This window comes from Mercenaria mercenaria, chromosome 5 (genome assembly GCF_021730395.1).
Source record: "Mercenaria mercenaria strain notata chromosome 5, MADL_Memer_1, whole genome shotgun sequence".
NCBI lineage: Eukaryota > Metazoa > Mollusca > Bivalvia > Venerida > Veneridae > Mercenaria > Mercenaria mercenaria.
The window spans coordinates 70,841,660-70,867,194 of record NC_069365.1 but is presented as its reverse complement, the minus strand read 5'-3'; the positions used below and the strand labels follow the sequence as shown (position 1 = coordinate 70,867,194).

Here is a 25,535-nt window from a genome sequence, read left to right as displayed (position 1 = left end):
CTCAAATATTGTTTGTAAGAAATGGCTTTAAATAAACACCCTGTCAAGCTGATAATATTCATTTTCTATATTTGATCTTTTTAACTTGCATGGGAGGTTATTGAGATAATGTTATGTTGCTGTTTGTCATGGCAATAACGAAAGCATCGGCAGGCGGTGAACTCTACGTGTGGTTGTTTTGTTTTATTCTTCCCGGGGACATTGCATTGGCAATATCATTTTATGTCCCCGACGTAGAGCATAATAAAGGAATATTTTTCTGAAATAACTTTGTTAAGAAAAAGCTATAAACGTCTTGTCAAGCCGATAATATTCATTTTCTATATTTGATCTATTCAGCTTGTATGGGAGGTTACTGAGATGGAGGTAATGTTGTTGTTTGTTCTGAAAATGACGAAAGCATCACCACGTGTGGCTGCTTTGTTTTATGATTCTCGGGGACATTGCATTGGCAATATCATTTTTATTTCTAGATTCTAAGTAATTGTTATTATTATGTATCATTTTAAGATCCCTTGCGGCATGTAGGAGGTAGCGTTTCTGTTTAATTCAAAATATGTAAACGTCAAGAGAAGACCATGCTATAAAGCTTGCATGGATGTTCCGTTGTAAGAAATTACTGAACTATCTGAATGTTTGATGTAAGTAAGAACTGATGTAGAGTCTTCTGTAAATTTTAATTTATAGATAATGTCCAATTCACTTGATCGCCAAACTGATGACATTATGTATTTGGCATCATTTTTATTATGAAATATTTAATTAATTTTCTAAATTAATCGACAAAAAACTTCAGCACTCAAAACATTGATAGATATCTATTTATACATATATTACACAACAAAAAATATAACAAGAGACGCATCTTCAGTTGTTAAAGGCGTACACTAGAGTCTTTGTATATGAGATAGGCGAATTTTTCCCCAATAATAGAATTTCTTCAAACTTTTGATATTGAAGGACAATCATCAAAGAAATAAAGATATGCAATAAAAGTCATAGGTCACCAATATTGAAAGAGTTATCTGCCCTTGAAACGGCATTCCCCCGCCAAAAAATGCCGTTTTCAAATGCAGATAACTCTTTTTCAGTACTGGTGACCTATGACTTTTATTGTATATCTTTGTTTCTTAGATGATTGTCCTTTAATATCCAAAGTTGGAAGAAGTTCATTCTTAAATAACCTACACATCTTTCTTATAGTAAATAAAAAGTACCCAAATGAAATAGAGTGGTTCTAATTTATTATTTGTATGTGAATAATAATACATCAGCTACAAACGGTCCGTATTCTCATTCGGTGCATAACATAATATATATTTTATCTACTGCGGACTATAACCGACTCTGTATATTTAAATTATATGAAAAACGCGGTTTCTACTATATTATTTCGGATCTATATTTTATATAAGTAGATACATTACAGTAGTACCGTTTCTCGGTAGCTACAAGTAGTTTGACATAACGTCAACCTTATTGTGAATTATTAAAAAAAGCATGATCTGCCAAACTGGAATACTGAATCAAAGTACTGGTGTATCTATATTCAACTCACAAAAGATAAATTCATGACAATGAAAATAACTAAATAATTATAACAATAATTTTGATAACAAAAACTCAAAATATAATTATTCATATAGTACTTAAGTGATATTAAGTAAATAATTTTGTACGTTTCATAATAAAATTAAATGACTCTGACTCAATGCAGACTTGGAGCGACGGTATAAATTACAGACTCCGGTATATACCGGATTAACTAAATTTGAACGAAAAATATCTTAAATGTTTATATTTTGTAACCATGGTGATACTAACCCTAACCTTTAGTCAGTATATTATGCATATTATACACTAAATGCGCGCGGACATGCAAAAATATGCATATTTTTGCCGTGCACTACAACTGATAATCATTTCCGGGCATGCGCAGAAGACTGCTCCAACTCTGCAATGAGTTACATCGAAATTGAATATGTTAACAGAAATAGATCTCCTAATATCAGACGATTCAATACTTCCTTGTATATTGACTCATCTTCGCACTTTCACATTTATGTTTCAAAGGAAGTTCATCGAAATGCTTATGCCTGAATTAACACCATCCGACGATCGGAACAAGTTAAAAGATCCTGCAATCTTTATTTAATAGCATATACATGACTGTCTTAAAGAATGTCCGCTGGTTTTGATTTCACATTCTCATGTATGCATTTGGTGATAATGCATCTGTGGTGACCGGAACAAACGCCGAAGAAAGTCGTCGGTCAGGCACTGGTCTCAACAAATCAATCAACGGCAAACTACTTTGTTCCAGGCTATTAAATATCGCTGCAGATGGTTTACATCCAGCTTTGGTAACTGACACAGATATTTTTCCAGAGAAGTCGAAACAGGAGTGAGAACTGGGTGATTTTACATCATTGTCTTTAGATACATATGAGTGTAATGGTAGATTAGGTGACAATTCACTGCTCTGTTCCGTATAATGATGCATTTGAGTTTTTACGTGTTTTCTTAACGAACTAGGATCTGTGTACCGTTTGTTGCAACCAGGGATCTTGCATGCATAAGGTCTGCCCTCTTTATGTGTACGTACATGTTTGAATCTGTCACTCGAGTTTGAGTATGCCTTGTCGCAGCCTTCAAATGGACAGGAGTATGGCTTTTCACCTGAAAATACAAATTAAAAATCGTGTATAGGGATAATAGTTTAGAAGCAAACTGCATGCAATTTATGTGATATATTTGAACTAGGGATCGTTGGATTCCAAAAAAGCTTTTTCCCAGATTATCTTTATACAGTTTGCTTATAAACATTCAGTATTTGACAATTTCATAATAAGACAATTAGATGTTTGGAGTTTAACATTTTTTCGATCATATTCATCCATACGATGTGTGTGTTTTAAGTATTTCATTTGAGCTAAAAAAATGAATTTAACAATTGCACATAGCTAATATAAAACGTGTTTTACATTTGTATATAGTGTCGAGAACATCCACAAAACGCCCTCATGTGAGATTGCAGTCATTGTACATACATTATTATGTATTATGATTAAACATTACCTGTATGAGTCCGTGAGTGGATTTTAAGATTTTCTGGTCTTGCAAACGATTTTCCGCATCTATAACATTTATGTGGCTTCTCCTTTGTATGTGTCCGGATGTGAATTAAAATTTTGTACCTGAAAAATAATTGTAACCTCTTTATGGTTCATGAGATTCATCTATTACAGTTATCTTAATACATAAACGTTCATTACTATTACAAAAGAAAGTTTCATATGTTTAAGCATGAGATCTTAATGTGCTAGCCACTGGATGTCAGAAAAAATAAGTACTATATAAAGACAACAAAAGTTTCTTGAAGATATAATGTTTGATAAAACATTTCACCATCCATCCCCTGTCCGTTTTGACAATTATAACATCTTCTATTGAAAACCTGGCTTCTTCATTCTTTTTGTTTATCACAGTAAAGACTTTTGCAAGCTGTATGTCCAATATTTACATATTTGGCCTTGCTAGTGCCGCTGCTGGAGGTCAATGTTATAACTTGTGGTGAAATAATACATAATTTGTAACAAATACATAACGAATTTATAGGAAAGTATCTATTTTCATTCACCGATTAGGATAAATATTGTTTAGTTTGGTTCATGTATAGAAAGACATAGATAATATCAAGGCACATATATAGATTTTCCGAAAAATAACTCACCTTGCATTGAACCCTTTCCCTTTCCTTTGACATCCAGCCCATTTGCACCGATATTCCAAATCAGGTCTCTCAATCCGTGCATGTTGATCATTTACGTGCCCCACAAATTCTTCCATACAGCTAAACTGTTGCTCACAGTTGATCCATTTGCAAAGAAATAATCCGCGTGTATTATGATCCGCTTCGCCATAACCTTTATGTGTCTGCATATTCGGATTTGATGGTAAACAATCCTTATGTGGAAATATATGTAAGAAAATTTAGTTTTCTTTCCTTATATTCAATATTTAGATAAGGTTTTTGAATTATTTTCTTTTTTAAAAAAGCACAATCAAAGTTAAGGTAGAAAAGAAAGCAAAGGTTCAATATTTCCGGATCTCTAAAACTACATATTCTTTGGAGTTTGAGTAATATACGTTCTAGACTGATGGCACTGATCCCATTAACCATATTTCCATAATGCGAAAACATGCAATATAACTTATGAGCTACATATATAAGTACACCGGCTGAAACACAGCGATAGTTTTTCCCAATGTCTTTCATAATACTTATAGTTAATTTATGAATTTTTTCTGATATTGAGACAAGTAAATTGTTAAGAACATATAAAAAATTAAGTGACATCGAGTAGTACAAAGAAATCATTTCATTCATTCATTTATCTACCCCTATCTATTCAATGAATATACAAAATACTGATGCATGTTGTTTTTTTTTATTCAACGAGCTAATATCATTTATAAAGATGCAATAGGTGTAAATATTGAATTTTTACTAATATATGGTCAAATATCAATTCGAATTTAAATTTGCTTCCAAGATATGAAAAGATTAAGAAGTTACTTATAATCATGATAATGAATTCCTCTAGAAAAGTATGTGCATTTTGTGACTTTATTTAAATCGAGTTGAGATCGCAGAAGACATAAAATGATATCATACCAGTATCCGATTGTGTTGAAATATGATATTAAAAACACATTTTGTAAATGTGTGAGAAATTTTATAAACATACTTTAGACATCATGAAAGGCATTAAAAACATTGCGGGGGACGTTAAAAGTTTCGGTTCGCATAGTAATAAATCAACAGAGTAATTATGTGTCCTTGTACTTACTTCCATGCATAGACTTTCTGGAATGGACAAACTTTTACGCTCCACAAATCGCCTAGGTTGAATGGATGGATGCATCAATGGTAGAGTCGATGCTGATGTGAAATGAAGCGGAGGACGCATCAATTGTTCTATCCCTGCTGGTGAGAGTAGAAGCGGGGAATGTGCCCCTGCTGGTGAGGGTAGAAGCGGGGAATGTGCCCCTGCTGGTGAGGGTAGAAGCGGGGAAAGTGCCAACGGTAGACCTGGAGAATGTATGAACGATTCTGACACTGCTGATGTGGCTAGAAAAGGGGAATGCATCAAAGGTTCTGCCACTGCTGATGTGGCTAGAAGCGGGGACACTATCACGGGCGCTGTTAAAGCAGACGATATTGTGTCTATGTAAGTCAATGGTGAACTATCAACAGATGTGTCTACAGCAATTACAGGGATCGGTTGGATAATAGTCTTTGGTGACACTCTTCTTCGAAGGGACCTTTTCACTGGAAATCTCGTTGTCGGAGAAATAGGTTGCCCATCTACAACAGGATGCAATTTCTAGATAAAGCAATTACACAATCTACATTTCTAATTATGATAAAGTTATGCCTCTTGTAATCACTCACTCAAAGTAATAACATGATATACCAAAAAGCCATCTCATTCTTATGTATACATATAAGACTAAAGTTATTAGGACCATTTTGATATGAATACAACGCAATATTTTGTCGCATAAAAATATTTAACATTCCTATCCCAAGCACGGCAATGTTTTTAAGCATCACAAAACAAGTTACATGTTAAGTTGTGGAGGTAAAGTAGATTACAGCAAGCAAAAAACCTACCAGTAAAGAAGAAAAAAGGGCGGTGTAGATGTGTTCGGATAGTACTATATGCTTCAAAATTACAACCGTGCATAGCCATAAACCAGTGAAATATAATCACATGACAATACAACTTCTTTTAGAATTTATATGAAATGAAATGGCATTGATATAAACCATTTTTTCAAAAAAATCACTGCAAATCGGACACGCATTCTATAACCCGTTCAGTTCCAATTGGGAGTATTTTAAATTAGCACATATAATTTGAATAAAAACTTACAATTTGGAATATCTGATGATAATTTTTTATCCGTTTCCATAGCAACATTTGATTCTATGTCCCCATCATCAATTTCACTTCTCCGTTCAATCACCTAAAATTTAAAACGACGTTTAAATTCCTAAAATTCTCAAATGAAAGTCAGGCAGATCCGGTAAAATATTCATCGACACTCTTTGCTCGCACGTGTTTTAATCATTATTTACTTATGTATGTATCATAATCATCGTCACTTTAATTATTTTAATGAAAATAAAAATTGCTATCATCATCATCTTCTTTTTACTATTACTACAACTACTGCTACTACTATTGGGGCCTCCGTGGCCGAATGGTTAAAGTCGTTGATTTCAAATCATTTGCCTCTCATCGATGTGGGTTCAAGTCTCACTCGGGGCGTTGAATTCTTCATGTGAGGAAGCCATCCAGCTGGCTGACGGAAGGTCGGTGGTTCTACCCAGGTGCCCGCTCATGATGAAATAATGCACGGAGGGACACCTGGGGTCTTCCTATACCATCAAAACTGGAAAGTCGCCATATGACCTAAAATTGTGTCGGTGCGACGTTAAACCCAACAAAAAAGTACTGCTTCTACTACTGCCACTACTGCTACTGCTACTGCTACTTCTACCACTGCTACTACTGCAACTATAACTACTACTGCTATTACTGCTGCTACTACTACTACTGCTGCCACTGCTACTGCCACTACTGCTACTGCTACAACCAATTCTACTACTACTGCTAAAACTGCTGCTGCTGCTACTACTACTGCTACTGCTACTACTTCTACTGCTACTGCTATCCCTACTACAACTACTGCTACTATTACTACTGCTACAATTTCTACTGCTTTTTTTTCTTCTTTTTCTTCTTCTTAGTATTATTAATTGTACGAATTTTTAAATCTTAAGTATAATTATTAATGTTGTAGCTATTAGTATTGTTTCAAAGAAAAAAAAACAACAAATAAATGTAAACATTACCTCGTCACACTCTCTAGTGACTCTATTGCAATTCCGGTTAATACGAGCAAACGCAAATTTATGATACCAAACCATTTTCAAAATTTACTTTTCATAGGAAGTCCTACTATGAAAATGACTTTCTCGAAGTAACCAATCAACTTATATAGACTTTGAAAAACAACAACAAATGACGTCAATCATGGTCATATAAATACATGAACAGACATTACAAAGGTGAGGAAACTTATTTCAGTCTCTATTTTGATCTACTGTGAGAATTTCACAAACAACATCGCGAGTTTTGCATTCTCATCACATTTTGTTCCTCGTGGTCTGATCTGAAATGGACAACAATTGCCGTTGATTATTTGTACTTTGTTAACTTTTTTCATATTTTGTCAAAATTCTATAACAGAAGGTCTTGCGTATTTTTAGTCTCATTTTACAGTAAAGTGATCGCCAATATCACCATGTTTCTGAAACTTTTGAGAATGGAAGAGAAATATTGTTAATATTATTTGTAAGAAATGTATGCAAAATATTCTGAAATTAAGATTAAGTATATGTAAAAAATGTGATCTAAGGATTCGGGCATAATTTATATAAAACACGCTCATTAAGCTTACCTTACATGTATAAACTATGACTCTACATGACACAAAATAAATAATAGAACTGTATGAAAATTTTAGTCGTACTTCAAAGCTGTCAACAAGAATATGATTCTTAAGATTATATTCATTTATGATTCTAAAAATTAGCATATGCTCAGCGGCGAGCGGGCTCCTGAAATGTGACACGCAAGAAACTATTCTTTTACGTGGATGATACATGAATGAGTCTTTTATAGTCCTGCAAAGTTTTATTGAAACTATCGTACCGTTCAGAGACATTTAGTTTTGTATCAGATATAGTCACACAATTCTGAAATCAGAGCGTACATTAAAGTACGTTGTTCATTAGGACATGTAATACCTGCAAGGCAGATACTTAGTGAACTGCATACTTCATACGGGAAGTTTGTCTGTCAGAGAAAACTGTTTACAGGTGGGTACGTAAATTTAAAAATGGTCAAACAGCCTTTAAAGACAGGTCTCGTCGTGGCAGTCCCAAAACAGCAGTGACGTTAAAGAACATTCCTGCTGTAACCGTCTGACTGATGAAGACACCAGGCACACAGTGTCCGAAATAGCGTCTTTTCTTGGCATGTCAACGGGATGAACTTGTGAGATTCTCACCAAGCACTGGGGTTTAAGAAAGGTTTGTGCCCGATGGATGCCTCACACAGTAACCGAGCAGCAAAATGCAAGTAGTTTCAAATGTGCTAAAGAAACGCTGAAAAGTTCTCAAATTTAGATAGTCGCATAATTCCGCAGCTCCTAACAGAAAATGAGACCTGAATATACTTTTATTAGCCTCGCCGTTGCGTTGACAACAGACAGTGGCTGCGAAAAGATTACCGTAGACCAATAACTGCAAAAAGAACTAAAAGTGTCATATAGGTTTTGTATTCCATCTTCTTTAACTCAATGGGTGATGTCGTACAAGTTCCTACACCGTCAGGAAAGGCAGTCACTGGAAAGTTTTATAGAGACAAAGTACTGAAAGCTAGTAAAGGAAAATACAAAGAAATGCGTTCAAGGACTAGTATTTGCGGTCTCAAGTTGATCCATCTGAGTTGTACAAATTAATCACCCCGCTTATTTCACCAGATCAAAGTCCTTGTGACTTTTTCCTCTTTCCAAGACTGAAAAAACTGCCGGCTGGACGCAAATATTTATCGAATAAAGCAGTTAGGAGTTACTTTAGACCATATGAAGGGGAGGCTCTGTATAGCGTTCGCCTCTTGGATTTATCGACTACGTAAGTGCGTAGAAGTCAATGGCGAATAGGCTGTGTACCATTTTCCAGCACCATTGTCATTCTCTTTAGAATGGCCCTCGTGTAATTTTTTGTTTTTAAGAATGGGGCGTGGTCATAAATTGAGACAAATAGTAAGATGGCTTCAATTCATTTTATCAAAATGTGTTTATGGCATTCGTATTCACTTGTCTAAACGTGTACCAATTTCAGAAATGTACTTAAAGTAACGGTTAAGATATTTGCAAAAAACAAAGAGGTGTTAAAAGTGTATACATTAACAACTTCATACAATTTGTTATCGGCTCTTATTTTCGTCTACATATATATCATAGTTTCAATAAAAACATTGGCACGGAACACTAATTACTTTTAGTAGCGTGTTTTAAGCGTGTGGAGCCTGAAGGCCATGCATTTCATACTCGAATCGATATTGCTCAAACTGCAATTCTTTTAATATATTTACAATTGTTTCTTTTTCTTTAACATTGCTGTTATATACGTTTGATGTAATAAATCTCTGAAACAGTAAAATCGTCAACTATCAGTGGATATTTGAATAGCAAACCGTTCTTCTGCCGCATGACAACGCACGCTTTCCATAGGCAAACGTGCACCTCATACAAGTAAACAACCATAGCCAATCGAGCGTTGTGACTTCTTACATGTTTCGTATTTTGGTTTGATAAAATTTGTTTGGCGCTTGAATGCAACAGCTGTAGACTGCAAACATTAAGGCATGATGAAGAATAGTTTTGAATGACAACTGTAGAAATAGGTGTTTTAGTTGATCAAAAGGTCTCATTCAAATTTATCTCATTTTGTAGGCCATATTGTACAATGTGCGTGTAAGGCTTGTTTCTTGTTTTAGTGTCAAAGGAATGGAAATTCGTGAAATATTGAGCTTGACTCGCTGGCATCATAGGCCATAGACCACTGGTAACCGTCACCCCGCACCACCTCTCCATATAGAAGTCGTCGTGTTAAAAGTACACTTTTGATTTAGTCAAAGAGGAAAAATAAATACAAATGAGTATCTAACCCAGTAGATCTAGGTGCATTTTGTCTTTGAGAGAACATTCGGGGAACACTTAACATTTGTAGGAGTATTGATTTCGTTGTCATTTGTATTTGCACTTTTCATGGAGATATTTTGCAAATTTCTGACGAAATCAAGGTTATAAGAAAGGCCATTTTTATCAACTACAATTTTGACAAGTGTTCAGGGGACTTAATTTTGTTTTAGACAAAAGTGCACAGAAAATTCCTTGCAGCTGCCTTTACTGAACTGTCTGTAAAAAGATCCTTTGGAAACGTAGAATGCAATCAAGCAAAATAATAGCATACTTGGTTTGACTGAGTCTGTTCATGAGTGGAAATGGAAAGTGCAACACCTCTCACGCCCTCCCAACCCCCCCCCCCCCCCCCCCCCCCCCCCCCGCCCTACCCACTAGCACCGGCTTAGGCGGAATTCTATTACAAAAGACAATAAATGAACTCTATGATCCCAAAGGACTAGAAAATATAACAACACTGAATCCAAGTACGGGGAGACTTTTTACGGCCGCCACACAGCACTTAAAGATTGCTGATGTGATAGTTAATAAAATCCTTAAAATGTCCTTCGGAAGCTTAGAATGCAACCAAGCAAAACAATAGCACACTCTGTTTGATTAAGTTTGATTAAGTCTGTTCATCAAACAATGTTCTTTCCTTTAAAAAAATCTCTGAGGCCTCCGAGAGCTAACTTTACTGCAGTATCGTTTATCAGCTTTTCTGTGAATATTTATAGTAGCTGTCTATAACTACCTCCTGCTGAAATCTAAGTTACCTTCGACTATTTTTTAAAGTTTCGGCTCTAAAATAACAACTTTAACTCCATAAGCAAGTAGTTCAGACCATCGCAGTGTCTTTTATGAAAAACAACACCATTGTCTAAGAAACCTCCTAGTGGAAACTGAAGATATTAGATAAACAAGAGCATTTATGTCTTGGTAGAATTCATTATCAACCGCTATTTCTGTCCGGAATTCAAAGCAACAGACACAAAAGCACTGCATCAATTGTAAAAAAAATCAAAGAGTATTTTATTTGTTTTAAATTGTTATATAAGGTTAGACAGTATAGTACACCAACTTGGACATAATTAAGGCCAGTACATCTGTCAAGTTGATATATGATGCATTTGTGTAATTGTTTATTATATCAAACCCTCACGTTTTATACGTCAAATTGTCAGACAGTGCATATAACTGATGTTAGAGAATTGCAATATATTGCTGATTTAGATATCTCGGATAGCCAGAGAAAGGGTCTAGGTGTAGGCCGGTTGTCCGGACTGAGACCTAGGAATTGGGTCTCGTAGATATTAAGTTAGGTTTTAAATATGACACTTGTTAAGACTTAAGAAACTACAAAAGTAATTATGAAAGTTATGTACGAAATATTCTACTGTGTAAATAAACATCAAAAATGTACTGACTCGTGTTACGCTACACAATATTATACAAGGAATGCAGAAACTTGCTTTCAAAAACAAGTGTAGAACTAAAAAGCGTTGTTTTCAATGTCTAGTGTACAAATGTGTTTCAATAATTTTAGAGTGAACATTTCAAATGCAGGATAAAGTGTTCAATAACAGTTATCATAATAATACGACTGTGACAAATCAGTGACCGGATAAAGCTCAGCAGCTCGCCTGTACGTATTGTAGGGTATGTGTGCGAGCTCTAAGTATGTGTTAAACTGTATAGTATTAGAGCAAACTGGGCGGATATCAAATAAATGTGATAGGACTTTTAACAAGGTTAGTTTCTCTCCGTTTGATTATTATTATGCCTCCTACTGCTGATTCCAAATCATTTTACAAACAGTCCTATATACCATTTCTAAATAGTGTATAATGTCTATATTTGTACAGAAAACGTAGGTGAGAATTCTCCTGCAATAGAATTTTCTCGGTATGATCCATACTATGCCACCTGCTGCTGTTCGTCACCATCGAACAAACAATTACTCGGAATATTACTGGAAACAAAATTTGCAAGTGTTAATAGATATTCACAGAATAAATAAACTAATTTGCAGCAGAAAGCCGTCAGATGGCGTTGCCCAGAACACCTGAAGAATTGTTTTCATAATCCTAACTTCAGAAAGGAACTTAACCTTTAGCCTGCTGACGGCAAGTGATTCTGCGTTTGCGACCAATGCAGACCCACGACCAGCCTGCACATCCACGCAGTCTCATCTTGGTCTGCACTGTTCGCTATTTAATCAGTAAATTTTCAGTGAAAACCCCGGTACTGCCCAAATTGAATGATAGACCAGTCCATTTGTACATCTACGTGTGACTCTTACTCCCATATAAACCCTTGGTTGTGTTCGTTGTGTGTGCAAAGATATTGCTCTCGTTTCGGAACCGTACTTTTTCCAGCAGTCTGCGAAATCTTGTGTTGATGCTAGCAATTTCAGACCTTAATACCTCGAACACTCCTACATAGTTTGCCTTCAAACGATCTTCTCAGTTAACAATATTCTAAACAACTCTCTATGTATTCACAACTCTTATGTATCTTGTAAAGTAAAGTATAACATTTTAAGGTATTTCAGTGTCTCAACTCAAATTATAAAATGGTTTTCCCTTAAGGGTGAAAGGCTTTGCAAATAGTGAGTTGAACGTTAAGGCGAAATTCTTCAAAAATAGTTCATCATTTTCTTCAATGAAGAGAACATCTCTTACCCCTATGCCTGAAGATGATTTGCACATAGTGAGTCGAAGGTTTATGCGTCATTCCTCAAAAGCCAGTTCAATGAAAAGACCATCTCTGATCACCGATCGATGTCTGAAGATCCACCACTTCAACGTCGAAGGTGTCGGAAGCTCCTCCAGGTTAACAATAGGACCAAATGGATACCCTACCTACACACTTGCTGAAGGGGTAGACCCGTGGAATCACACCAGAACTCACATTCCTGTTCCATATATCGTTCCATAAGAAGATTGTGGACAGGCAAACGTGACTCCAGATTTTAATGAAGGCGATATAAGTATACCAGTCCACTACGGGTCATTCTTGCTTACGGCCGTCTGTTGCAAGATGCTGGAGCACACAATCCACAGCTAAATCATGACATATAATTCTTAACAATGTCAGATTACAAACATTGTTTCCTAAAGAATAGAACATACGACTCCCAATTCATCCTTACTCTCAAGATCTCACTGTCGGTGTTGTCTGCCCACTTATGTCGATAGGGAGAGTGCAGATCTACTGACCAGAGGGTCGCGAGTTCGATCCCCGGGCGAGGCTTATGTTCATCGTAACGATCTGATAAGACATTGTGCCTGAAATCATTAGTGCTCAACACCAGATTCATATGGGAACATTGGTAGATACTTGTGGAGAACAGGTTTGTATTGGTACAGAATCTGGAAACATTTGTTAGGTTAACTGTCAGCCGTTACATAACTACAATACCGTTGAAAAACGGCGTTAAACAAGCAAGCAGCTCACAGCCGATGTAGACGCCATAGTTTTTTTTTATTTCAAGGCTTATGACCAAGTCCTCCATGAAAGACTGCTGATCTACGACATCAGGGATCTAGTACTGAGTTCGATTCAGAGCTTCTTGGCAGGTAGACGCCAGCAGGTCCTGGGTGAAGGTCACACACCAACCGAGCTCCTTACAAACAAATCCAGCGTTCCACAAGGCATAGTTCTCTGGCCTCTGCTCTTCTCGCTATGCACCAATGATCTTCCAGACAGATAGAACTGTACACGCAGGCAGCTCTTTGCCAACGGCAGTCTCCTCAACCAGAAGATCTTAAAATTCTCAAGAGTGTATTACCGGTTTAACCGTTGCAGATACAGAGTTAATACTTCACACTCACATTTCAGGTACGGCATTATATCCTATGACTCTTACAGGTTTTGTCCCCCTCATAGGCCATACAACTTGCTATCTCTGTAGTCAAAGCAGATATTGAACTGAAACTTTATGAAACTTGTTGAAGTTGATAGAACACTTCTCATACTAGCAGCACTGATAGGGAATGAAGTTTAAGGCTGTGGTAACATATTGCAATTATTTCACTCTCTCGATATCGAGTTCTAAGGTCATACAAGTGCCATGTTAGACATGACCATCTCCCTGATGAAGCCAATTATGTGTCAAAGGTGGCCAAACAGAGGAAGCAACCGCATATTCCTGTAGGACAGACATAAGAGTTATGGTTTCTGCACACTGTACTTCGAATCAATGTCCGCTATCATTGTGTCAATTGTCAAATTAATTCTTTGAACAGGTTTCGATTTTTTTTCTGGACAAGCATAAAAGGTTATAACAAGAGCCATGGTTTCCTGTATGTATGCAAGATAGGGTTATAATTGATATACATATGTATATTGTAGTGCTTTAACTGTTCTACTATACATTTTATATGGATTTTAAAAATATCCCTTTACGTTAAAGACAACACTTTAACAAACGGGTATAGTTCTTGTAAAGTCCACTTTCTGTCAACACTCTCTGTTCAACGTATCTTTAAAACAAGGGAAAGTTACATGGGGATAATTCTGTCAAGACAGATGACTGAGTTATGGTGCTGGCAAACTGGACTAAATGACTAAAAATGATCACTGTTCGAAATGTCAACAAAATTATTGAATACTTTTAATGTCCCCGATGTGGACGACGATGTATGGCAAACATTTAATGTTGAAACAAATCCAGACAGACTGAAAGTGCATTTATGTGGTATTGGAACCCTAATAGTAATGTTTAAAAAATGGCATTTTGCATAGTATATTCTTACAGTTGACCTTATTTTGCACAGTGTTGCAATTTTTAACAACTTTTACCGTGTCGTTTTTTTATGAATTTTGTATAATTTATTGTATTTCCTCAAGCTCAAGTAGAGACAAATTTCAAAGCGATGGCCACTATCCAAAACGTTTGCAGAGAATTCATTATACCATTAATTTTGATAAAAGAAACATCAAACTATTCGTAAACAATTATAAAACACAAAATAAAACTGTCAATATCATTTTTTTTTCTTGGATGCCTCAAGTAAACGGATTTAATGAGACAGAATTCTAACTCTAATATTGAAAAATTAAGGTCGAGTCCTGCCGGTCTGTTTTGAATTTTGCTCATTTCATTCAAAAAAAACCTTGGTGCCGAAGTCAAACCTACCTACTTTTCTTCCACAATATGTAATCTAAAGAGTGAAGGCAAAATAGAGAACTTTTACCGCATGTAACTCAGTATTTTTAAAGATGTCTAACTCTCCCCCCTTCTGTTTCAGAAGCAAATTCACTTTGAACAGCAAGAAATCACTTATCAAATGAAATATTTCCACTTTTGTTCAATAAATCAATAAGAAGTCTTGAAAGAAGTAAAAACTTATTAGAAAAACAAGAGGACCATGATGGTCCTGAATCGCTCACCTCTTCCCACATGACCCAGTTTTGAGTATGACGTCATTTTTTCTATTATTTGACATAGTGACCTAGTTTTACAGCTCATGTGACCCAGTTTTGAACTTGATCTAGATATTATAAAGATAAAAATTCTGACCGACCAATTTTCATGAAGATCCATTGAAAAATATGGTCTCTAGAGAGGTCACAATGTTTTTCTATTATTTGACCTATGGACCTAGTTTTTGAAGGTACGTGACCCTGTTTTGAACTTGATCTAGATATCATCAAGGTGAACATTCTCACTAATTTTCATGAAGATCTCATGAAAAATATGGCCTCTAGAGAGGTCACAAGGTTTTTCTATTTTTATACCTACTGACCTAGTTTTTGATCGCACGTGACCCAGTTTTGAAAGTGACCTAGATATCATCAAGGTGAACATTCAGATCAATTTTCATGAAGATCCATTGAAAAATATGGCCTCTAGAGAGGTCAAAAGATTTTAATTATTTTAGACCTACTGACCTAGTTTTTGACCGCAGTTGACCCAGTTTCAAACTTGACCTAGATATCATCAAGATGAACATTCAGACCAACTTTCATACAGATCCCATGAAAAATATGGCCTCTAGAGAGGTCACAAGGTTTTTTTATTATTTGACCTACTGACCTAGATTTTTAAGGCACGTGACCCAGTTTCAAACTTGACCTATATATCATCAAGAAAAACATTCAGACCAACTTTCATACAGATCCCATGAAAAATATGGCCTCTAGAGAGGTCACAACGTTTTTTCATTATTTGACCTACTGACCTACTTTTTGAAGGCACATGACCCACTTTCAAACTTGACCTAGATATCATCAAGATGAACATTCAGACCAACTTTCATACAGATCCCATGCAAAATATAGCCTCTAGAGAGGTCACAAGGTTTTTCTATTATTTGACCTACTGACCTAGTTTTCGAGGCACGTGACCCACTTTCGAACTTGACCTAGATATCATCAAGGTGAACATTCTGACCAATTTTCATGAAGATCTCATGAAATATATGGCCTCTAGAGAGGTCACAAGGTTTTTCTATTTTTAGACCTACTGACCTACTTTTTGATCATACGTGACCCAGTTTCGAACTTTACCTAGATATCATCAAGGTGAACATTCAGACCAACTTTCATACAGATCCCATGGAAAATATGGCCTTTAGAGAGGTCACAAGGTTTTTCTATTATTTGACCTACTGACCTAGTTTTTGATGGCACGTGACCCACTTTCGAACTTGACCTAGATATCATCAAGGTGAACGTTCTGACCAACTTTCATGAAGATCTTATGAAATATATGGCCTCTAGAGAGTTCACAAGGTTTTTCTATTTTTAGACCTACTGACCTAGTTTTTGATGGCACGTGACCCAGTTTCGAACCTGACCTAAATATCATCAAGGCGAACATTCCGACCAATTTTCATGAAGATCTTGTGAAATATATGGCCTCTAGAGAGGTCACAAGGTTTTTCTATTTTTAGACCTACTGACCTAGTTTTTGACGGCACGTGACCCAGTTTCGAACTTGACCTAGATATCATCAACATGAACATTCTGACCAACTTTCATAAAGATCCCATGAAAAATGTGACCTCTAGAGTGGTCAAAAGCAAAAAGTTTACGGACGGACGGACGCACCCACGCCGGACACCGCACGATCACAAAAGGAAAAGGAAAATGAGTAAAGAAATTTGGATCCCAGTACGCCCCCCCCCCCCCCCGATGAAAATTTCAGTCAAAGTAGGTTTATGGTAGGAACTGAATACTCTTCAACCTTCAACAAGAGTGCCAGAATGTCACAATATACGCCCGTCACAGCAAATTTCTTTACTCTAGCACCTGTATTTGCAAATGGAATTTTAATTTTTTGGTTGTTTAGTAATCATTGTAAGTCATTTGTTTTTCTAAGTCCACAAAAAAACTCCTTACCAGGTAGAGATACATTAAAATACACCTAAAATTTGAAAGTAACATCTATGTTGTACCACAGAAAAGTGGTCTTGTTTTTTTCCCTACGGTCAATTATAAAAAAGTTACAATATAAGTTATTTATAGTAACAACTAAGGGAAGATAATAAAAAAACTTAAAAAAAAAAAAAAAAAAAAAAAATCCAAAAAAAAATTTTAAGTCCACACAAAAATCTTTACCAGGTAGAGATTGGTCAAAATACACCTCATAATTGGATGTAGCATGCATGTTGTACTACAGAAAAGTGGTCTCGATTTTTCCCTACGACTAGTAATGAAAAAGTTACAATATAAGCTATTTATAGTAACAACAAAGGGAAGTAATTCTAAAGAAGGGAACTGCGCATGACACTTCATCTCATGATGGTGTATAATTGTGCCAAGTTAAATCAAAATCCCTTCATGCTTGAAGAAGAAATGCTTCGGACAAAGTCATTCTTGTATCTGACCTTTGGCCTCTAAGTGTGACCTTGACCTTTGACCTAGGGACCTGTTTTTTGCGCAAGACACTCCGCCTCGTGGTGGTGAACATTTGTGCCAAGTTATATCAAAATCCCTCCATGCATGAAGAAGATATGCTCCGGACAAAGTTTTCTTTCTTGTATCCTTTGACCTCTAAGTGTGACCTTGACCTTAGACCTAGGGACCTGGTTCTTGCGCATGACACTCCGTCTCATGATGATGAACAATTGTGCCAACTTTCATCAAAATCCCTCCATGCATGAAGAAGATATGCTCCGGACAGTCATTCTTGAATTTGACCTTTGACCTCTAAGTGTGACCTTGACCTTAGACCTTAGACCAAGGGACCTGGTTTTTGCGCATGACACTCCGTCTCATGATGGTGAACAACTGTGCCAAGTTTCATCAAAATCCCTTCATGCATGTAGAAGATATGCTCCAGACAAAGTCTGTGGACGCCCCCGCCTGCCCGCCCGCCAGGGGCGTTCCCATAATACGTCCTGTTTTTCAAACGGGCTTATAAAAAGGAGGTGCTCTATTACGGGTCTAATACCTTAACCTGAGAATCGGGGTAAAAAAGGGCATAATTCATGAAATACTGATGCGAGAGTTGTGGCCTATTTGTCATGTGGATGATGATGAAAACTACTTTAGTTTGAACCAAATACATTTAGTAATAACAGTGAAAGAGTAAAACTATTCATCAACACGTTATCCTAACAGAAATTCTAAGTAGAAAGGGCACACATAAAATATTGGTGCAAGAGTTGTGGACCTTATGTCATATGATGTTGGTAACAACTTTTTTTAAAGTCTGATCCAAATCCATTGATTATAACAGAGATTTCATCAGAACTTAAAATAGCCAAGCTCTGTACTAGTACGAAGATTTGCATTATAGTTGCAGACTTGCAGACTCAAGTTGTTTATACAGGTGAATACTGTTCAGTGATTAACTGGAACAAAGTTTGTGGAGGAAGTTTCAAGTTTAAATATTGTAGTGGGATAGACTGTGACAGGTTTGTAGAGGAATCCTGTTTGCAGCGACTTCAAGGTTATACAGGGGAAAATTGTACAGTGATAAACCAGAACCAAGATCTGTGGAGGAATCCTGTTTGCAGTGGTTTCAAGATTATACAGGGGAATATTGTACAGTGATAAACCAGAACCAAGGTCTGTGGAGGAGTACTGTTTGCAGAGGTTTCAATTTTATACAGCTGATCATTGTACTAAGATATATAAGAGCCAAGGTTTATGGAATAATCCCTTTTGCAGAGACAAAAGTTCTACAATACTCATAGAACACTGATTGAACATTTATTCAATACAACAATTTATATATAACAGTAAGATATCACAGTTTGGGTAAACACTTCATGAACATTTAAATAATCTATTTTGAACAGAAACATACACAACATTTCTCCTAAAAAGTACAATTTTTCAAGATTTTTAAAATAATTTCTGATGTAATACATTCACTAAGTAATTATGCATACATTCACTATGTAATATGCATACATTCACTATGTAATTATGCAAACCATTTCATGATTTAGCTCTGTGATGAAAATTTCAACAATGACATACTGCAAAAATCAGATATTTTCACAAGGCAAAAAATTTGCTGTCCTAAATATAATAGGAAGAGTAAGCGATGTAAAATATTGGCAACGACCAATTTGTGAAATATACAGGGTTATTCATGATAATTACATCACTTACGTGAGTTTTTATTTCCATGAATACTGGCAAGGAATATAGCCAATGTTCATTCTTTGTGAAAAGTTCTGATTTTACAGTACCGTAACAAGACATGAGAAAAAAAGGCCAGTAAATAACTTTCTCCATCGGCCAATCAATACTATGTGGCACATTGAGGTTTCAATACAAACGAATGCCCTGGTGTCTAAGAACTTCATTTCATGACATTCTAAGGAACAATAGTAGTAAATAGCTAATCAAACAGCACTTCCGGGCTAGTCAGATAGTGGCGGAAAGAAAGAAATCCTCCTTTTTTTACCAGTAAAGATGGCATTTTCATGTTTTAAGTAATCCATTTTCTGTTTTTCTTTCATTGTGGATCTATGTCTGACAATTTAGTAGCACTTTCAAGTAGATTTTTGGATTATATAAAAATGTAAACAAACCAAATTACACAATCATGTAACATGTCAGACAAAAAAATCTCTCTTAGGAGATACATGACCCCTACCTTTTTTGATATTTTTTGTTGTTTAAAGGTCATTTATGAACATAAGGTAAGTAATTCTTATTTAAAATGGGCCTGGATATGTACTACAGCCCTCAAAAGTTTGTTTATTCTGTATAGGTTATATAGTATTTTTTTTTTACTACTGTATAACCTCTAATGCAATAACATAGCTAGGTAATATATCTACTATTAATGCCAATAGTGACAATGTAAAACATCAACATTTACCATCTTTGACCAGATTTAGAAAGTCTTATTTAAAGGCGGGTTATATGCAAGTTGAAGTTTCTTTTTATCGACTGCAAGTTCATTAAAAAAGCCAGTGCTTAATTCAAAATATGTATTCATCCATCCTTAACCTTGACCTACTGAGCCAAACAACAATTAAGGTCATTTACTCCATAATCCCAATCATGCCACCAAGTTTGAGGGTTCTGGATCAAACGTTTCACAAATTAGTAAGCAGAAACCATTTTCGTGGTTCTGGCCCCTGTAACCTTGACTTTGACCTACTGACCCCAAAAACATGTGGCCATCTACTTCAAATGCCCAATCATGCTATCAAGTTTAAAGGTCTTGAACTAAGTGGTTCTCAAGTTATTGAGTGGAAATGGTGTCCCAAGTTTCAGGCCCCTGCTATCTTGACATTTGATCTAATGACCCCAAACACATTACTGATTATCTATTTCATGCTACCAAGTTTGAAGGTCCTGGGTCAAGTGGTTCTCAAGTAATTGGGGGAACCGTTTTCAGGCACCTGTGACCTAGACAAACAATAGGGGTCATCTACTCCATAAGCCTAATCAAGCAAAAATGATTGAAGGTCCTGTGTCAAGTGATTTTCAAGTTACTGGGTGGAAACTGGTTTCACGGTTCGGGTCCTATCACCTTGACCTTTAACCTACTTGACCAAAAAACACTATAAGTGCCATCTACTTCATAAGCCCAATCATGCTACTAAGTTTGAAGGTCCTGGGTCATGTGGTTATCAAATTACTTGCATATACCCCCACTTCTTCAAAGTTGGAGGGTGGGCATGCACATGGATACTGTACACTGGTCTCAATAACTGAACAAGAGTGCCAGAATGTCACAATATACGCCCGTCACAGCAAATTTCTTTACTCTAGCACCTGTATTTGCAAATGGAATTTTAATTTTGTGGTTGTTTAGTAATCATTGTAAGTCTTTTGTTTTTCTAAGTCCACTAAAAAACTCCTTACCAGGTAGAGATACCTTACAATACACCTAAAATTTGAAAGTAACATCTATGTTGTACCACAGAAAAGTGGTCTTGTTTTTTCCCTACGGTCAATTATAAAAAAGTTACAATATAAGTTATTTATAGGAACAACTAAGGGAAGGTAATCTTTAAAGAAAAAAAAAAAAAAAAAAAAAAATCCAAAAAAAAATTGTAAGTCCACACAAAAATCTTTACCAGGTAGAGATTGGTCAAAATACACCTCATAATTGGATGTAGCATGCATGTTGTACTACAAAAAAAGTGGTCTCGATTTTTCCCTACGACTAGTAATGAAAAAGTTACAATATAAGCTATTTATAGTAACAACAAAGGGAAGTAATTCTAAAAAGGGAACTGCGCATGACACTTCGTCTCATGATGGTGTATAATTGTGCCAAGTTACATCAAAATCCCTCCATGCATGAAGAAGAAATGCTTCGGACAAAGTCATTCTTGTATCTGACCTTTGGCCTCTAAGTGTGACCTTGACCTTAGACCTAGGGACCTGGTGCTTGTGCATGACACTCCGTCTTGTGGTGGTGAACATTTGTGCCAAGTTATATCAAAATCCCTCTATGCATGAAGAAGAAATGCTCCGGACAAGGTTTTCATTCTTGTATCCTTTGACCTCTAAGTGTGACCTTGACCTTAGACCTAGGGACCTGGTTCTTGCGCATGACACTCCGCCTCGTGGTGGTGAACATTTGTGCCAAGTTATATCAAAATCCCTCTATGCATGAAGAAGATATGCTCCGGACAAAGTTTTCTTTCTTGTGTCCTTTGACCTCTAAGTGTGACCTTGACCTTAGACCTAGGGACCTGGTTCTTGCGCATGACACTCCGTCTCATGATGATGAACAACTGTGCCAACTTTCATCAAAATCCCTCCATGCATGAAGAAGATATGCTCCGGACAAAGTCATTCTTGAATTTGACCTTTGACCTCTAGTGTGACCTTGACCTTAGACCTAGGGACCTGGTTCTTGCGCATGACACTCTGTCTCATGATGGTGAACAACTGTGCCAAGTTTCATCAAAATCCCTCCATGCATGTAGAAGATATGCTCCGGACAAAGTCTGTGGACGCCGCCCGCCCGCCCGCCATCCCGCCCACCCGCCCGCCAGGGGCGTTCCCATAATACGTCCCGTTTTTCAAACGGGCGTATAAAAAATGGTTAACAATAGGCACTTTCAAATTTTATAAAACAGATCCTTCATTGGTTTTGTTTATGACAGGATTTTTTTTTTCATTATGAATTCCAGCCATTTTGCCTTTTTGGGCAGAAGTTTTTCAAAAATTGCGATTCTGACTAAAAGCATTGTTGCATTTTTACTAAACTTTCAGGACACAGGCTGTGAATTTTACACATGAATTAGCTATAAATTTAAAAATGACATCACTGACTATGAACTTAAGATCACCGTAGATATTTCTAAAATTCAGAAATTTCCTTCTACTCTCTCTAGTGACCTTTAGAAAGATGAATAACTTTACATTTGATTCTTGGAAAATAAAGAAATAAAAAAAAACCTGCTACAGAATTGGTAAATCAAACAGTAGATGCAACCTAAACCCCGCTAAATTTCTATAATGAACTTGTCCATCTTTCAATTTGGACAGTACCATTAACTGTTAAAAGGGGTGCTTACCAAAATCATTCTGACTGAATAGCAAACAGTGCAGATCATGATAAGACTGCATGGATGTGCAGGCTGATCATGATCTACACTGGTCCCAAAGGCAGAATCAGTCGTGTTAAGCACGATAAGGGTTAAGATGACATGTGAATAATCTCCCACCTTCCAATCTCTGGAGTCACTGTTTCAAACTTTGGACTCTGCTGGGAAGCTGAACTTTCTGCTTCTGTTCCACAAGATTCAGAATTAGAACAAGTTGAAAGATCTAGTGGAGATTCTTGACTCTTTGGTGAAATCATTCTTACGCTTTCATACTGACGAATATTTGTAAGAGCGTTTACAGATGGTGATTTAACTGTTATTGACATCGGTATATCAGTGTGTGATGCTAATTCTTGAGTTGTGATTGGAATTATTGTAGAAGAAAGCAGCGGATTTGAAATGAGACTAGAGATATTAATCAATCTAATACCAGAACCTTGGTGATTAGAAACTGTAACCAACGGTTTACTTCCTGAATTTGTCATTTCCGCAGGCATATTTCCAGCTACATCTGTACAGGAATGACTAATGTTAGTTCTTAATGTTTCAATACTGTTTTCTTGAACTACACTGGGGTCTGAAGAAAAACTTGTCACCTCCCGAGTTGCATCTTTATAATGATGCCCATGAGTTCTAACGTGTTTTCTAAGTGAACTTGGATCTGTATAGCGTTTGCTGCAACCTGGCATCTTACAGATGTAAGGCTTGTCCTCTTGGTGGGTCCGCACATGTTTGAATCTGTCACTAGAGTTTGAATAAGCCTTGTTGCAGCCTTCAAATGGGCATGTATATGGCTTTTCACCTGTAAATATCAGATCAATTGGCTTTAGTAGTACTTTTATAGCATCACCTGGTTCCAAATTATAAAACAAGAGCACCGCCTTGCGGGTGCTGACGCTCATCTGATTTTTTTTGTATAATAGAAATATTGTCCTACCCATGATTTTCTAAGTCTAAAAAGGGCCATCACTCTTGCAAAAAGCAGGATAGAGTTATGTTTCTTGATGTACAGTGTCCACTTATGATGGTGAAAAACTGTTGCAGGTTTTAAAGCAATAACTTTGATAGTTTATGAGAAAAGTTGACAAACATAATATTCAACCAAGAAAATGTTTTTTCTAAGTCCAAAAGGGGCAATAATTATTGCAAAAAGCAGGATGGAGTTATGTTGCTTGCTGTACAGGGTCAGCTTATGATGGCGAACAAGAGTTGCAAGTTTTAAAGCAATAGCTTTGATAGTTTAAGAGAAAAAGTTGACCTAAACATAAAACTTAACCAAGAAATCTGATATTTTCTAAGTCCAAAAGGGGCCATAAATCTTGCAAAAAGCAGGATGGAGTTATGTTTCTTGCTGTACAGGGTCAGCTTATGATGGTGAACAAGTGTTGCAAGTTTTAAAGGAATAGCTTTGATAGTTTAGGATAAAAGCTGACCTAAACATAAAACTTAACCAAGAAAACTGATTTTCTAAGTCCAAAAGGGGCAATAATTCTTGCAAAAAGCAAGATGGAGTTATGTTTCTTGATGTACAGGGTCTGCTTATGATGGTGAACAAGTATTCCAAGTTTCAAAGCAAAAGCTTTGATAGTTTAGGAGAAAAGTTGACCTAAACATAAAACTTAACCAAGAAATCTGATATTTTCTAAGTACAAAAGGGGCCATAAATCTTGCAAAAAGCAAGATGGAGTTATGTTTCTTGCTATACAGGGTCAGCTTATGATGGTGAACAAGTATTCCAAGTTTCAAAGCAATAGCTTTGATAGTTTAGGAGAAAAGCTGACCTAAACATAAAACTTAACCAGGCAACGCCGACGCAGACGCCGACGCCGACAACCGCTCCAGTGATGACAATAACTCATCATTTTTTTTCAAAAAATCAGATGAGCTAACAAAGTTTGGAGACCAGTCTAGTTCCAAGGTTACAACACCTAATATTGTAGACCAGTCTAGTTCCAAGGTTTCAACACCTAAGTCTTTGTTTGTTTGTTTTGGGTTTAACGCCGTTTTTCAACAGTATTTCAGTTATGTAACGGCGGGCAGTTAACCTAACCAGTGTTCCTGGATTCTGTACCAGTACAAACCTGTTCTCCGCAAGTAACTGCCAACTTCCCCACATGAATCAGAGGTGGAGGACTAATGATTTCAGACACAATGTCGTTTATCAAATAGTCACGGAGAACACACGCCCCGCCCGAGGATCGAACTCGCGACCCCGCGATCCGTAGACCGACGCTCTACCTACTGAGCTAAGCGGGCGGGTACACCTAAGTCTGGACACCAGTCTAGTTCCAAAGTTACAACACCTAAGTTTGGATACCAGTCTAGTTCTAAAGTTACAACAACTAGGACTGCAAGGTTATAAAACATTTGGAGACCAGTCAGAAGACAGTCTAGCCATTTTTCAATTTAAAGATGCTGATGTTTTGAGACTGGTCTCCAATTCAGTTATATAGCCTGGGACTTTGGTAGCTAGAACAAATATTTGTTTTCACATTAAATATTAACAACCTTTTAAAGCCATACTTCATAGTTGCACTGATATTTTGTATTGAAAACAAGAGCTGTCTCCATAGGATGACACATGCCCCCGATGGCACTTTGAATGAATAGTTATGGCCGATGTTAGTGTTTAGGACCTTTGACCTACGGAGCTGGGTCTTGCGCGCGACACGTCATCTTACTGTGTCACACATTCATGCGTAGTTATTTTAAAATCCATGC

The 25,535-nt window shown here is 36.5% G+C and overlaps 2 protein-coding genes across 4 annotated transcripts in view; both read right to left on the bottom strand.

Annotated features, from left to right (window-relative positions):
• Nucleotides 1-1,169: 1,169 nt before the first annotated feature.
• Nucleotides 1,170-8,109, bottom strand: LOC123558513 (zinc finger protein GLIS2-like). Its single transcript, XM_045350386.2, has 5 exons — nucleotides 5,943-8,109; nucleotides 4,854-5,371; nucleotides 3,734-3,966; nucleotides 3,079-3,197; nucleotides 1,170-2,679 (listed from the first exon to the last, which is right to left on the bottom strand). Exons 1-5 carry the CDS (start codon nucleotides 5,980-5,982, stop codon nucleotides 2,201-2,203), a joined length of 1,389 nt encoding a protein of 462 aa, XP_045206321.1. The 5' UTR covers nucleotides 5,983-8,109; the 3' UTR covers nucleotides 1,170-2,200.
• A 10,867-nt stretch (nucleotides 8,110-18,976) lies between these two features.
• LOC123557555 (zinc finger protein GLIS1-like) overlaps nucleotides 18,977-25,535 on the bottom strand; it is a 38,637-nt gene continuing 32,078 nt past the window's right edge. For all 3 annotated transcript variants that reach the window (XM_045349079.2, XM_045349080.2, XM_045349081.2), the window contains one exon: nucleotides 18,977-23,616. In XM_045349079.2, coding sequence (XP_045205014.1) covers nucleotides 22,907-23,616 — 710 coding nt within the window. In that variant the 3' untranslated portion in view covers nucleotides 18,977-22,906. The remainder of the gene's footprint in view (nucleotides 23,617-25,535) is intronic.

What these genes read in the sequence shown, in the direction of transcription:
- LOC123558513 (XM_045350386.2), bottom strand. Translation starts at nt 5,982, where the DNA reads ATGGAAACGGATAAAAAATTATCATCAGATATTCCAAATT. An exon ending in ATCATCAGATATTCCAAATT is followed by an intron (nt 5,372 to 5,942) that starts GTAAGTTTTTAT and finishes ATCCTGTTGTAG; the next exon opens with ATGGGCAACCTATTTCTCCG. An exon ending in CCACTCACGGACTCATACAG is followed by an intron (nt 2,680 to 3,078) that starts GTAATGTTTAAT and finishes TTGTATTTTCAG; the next exon opens with GTGAAAAGCCATACTCCTGT.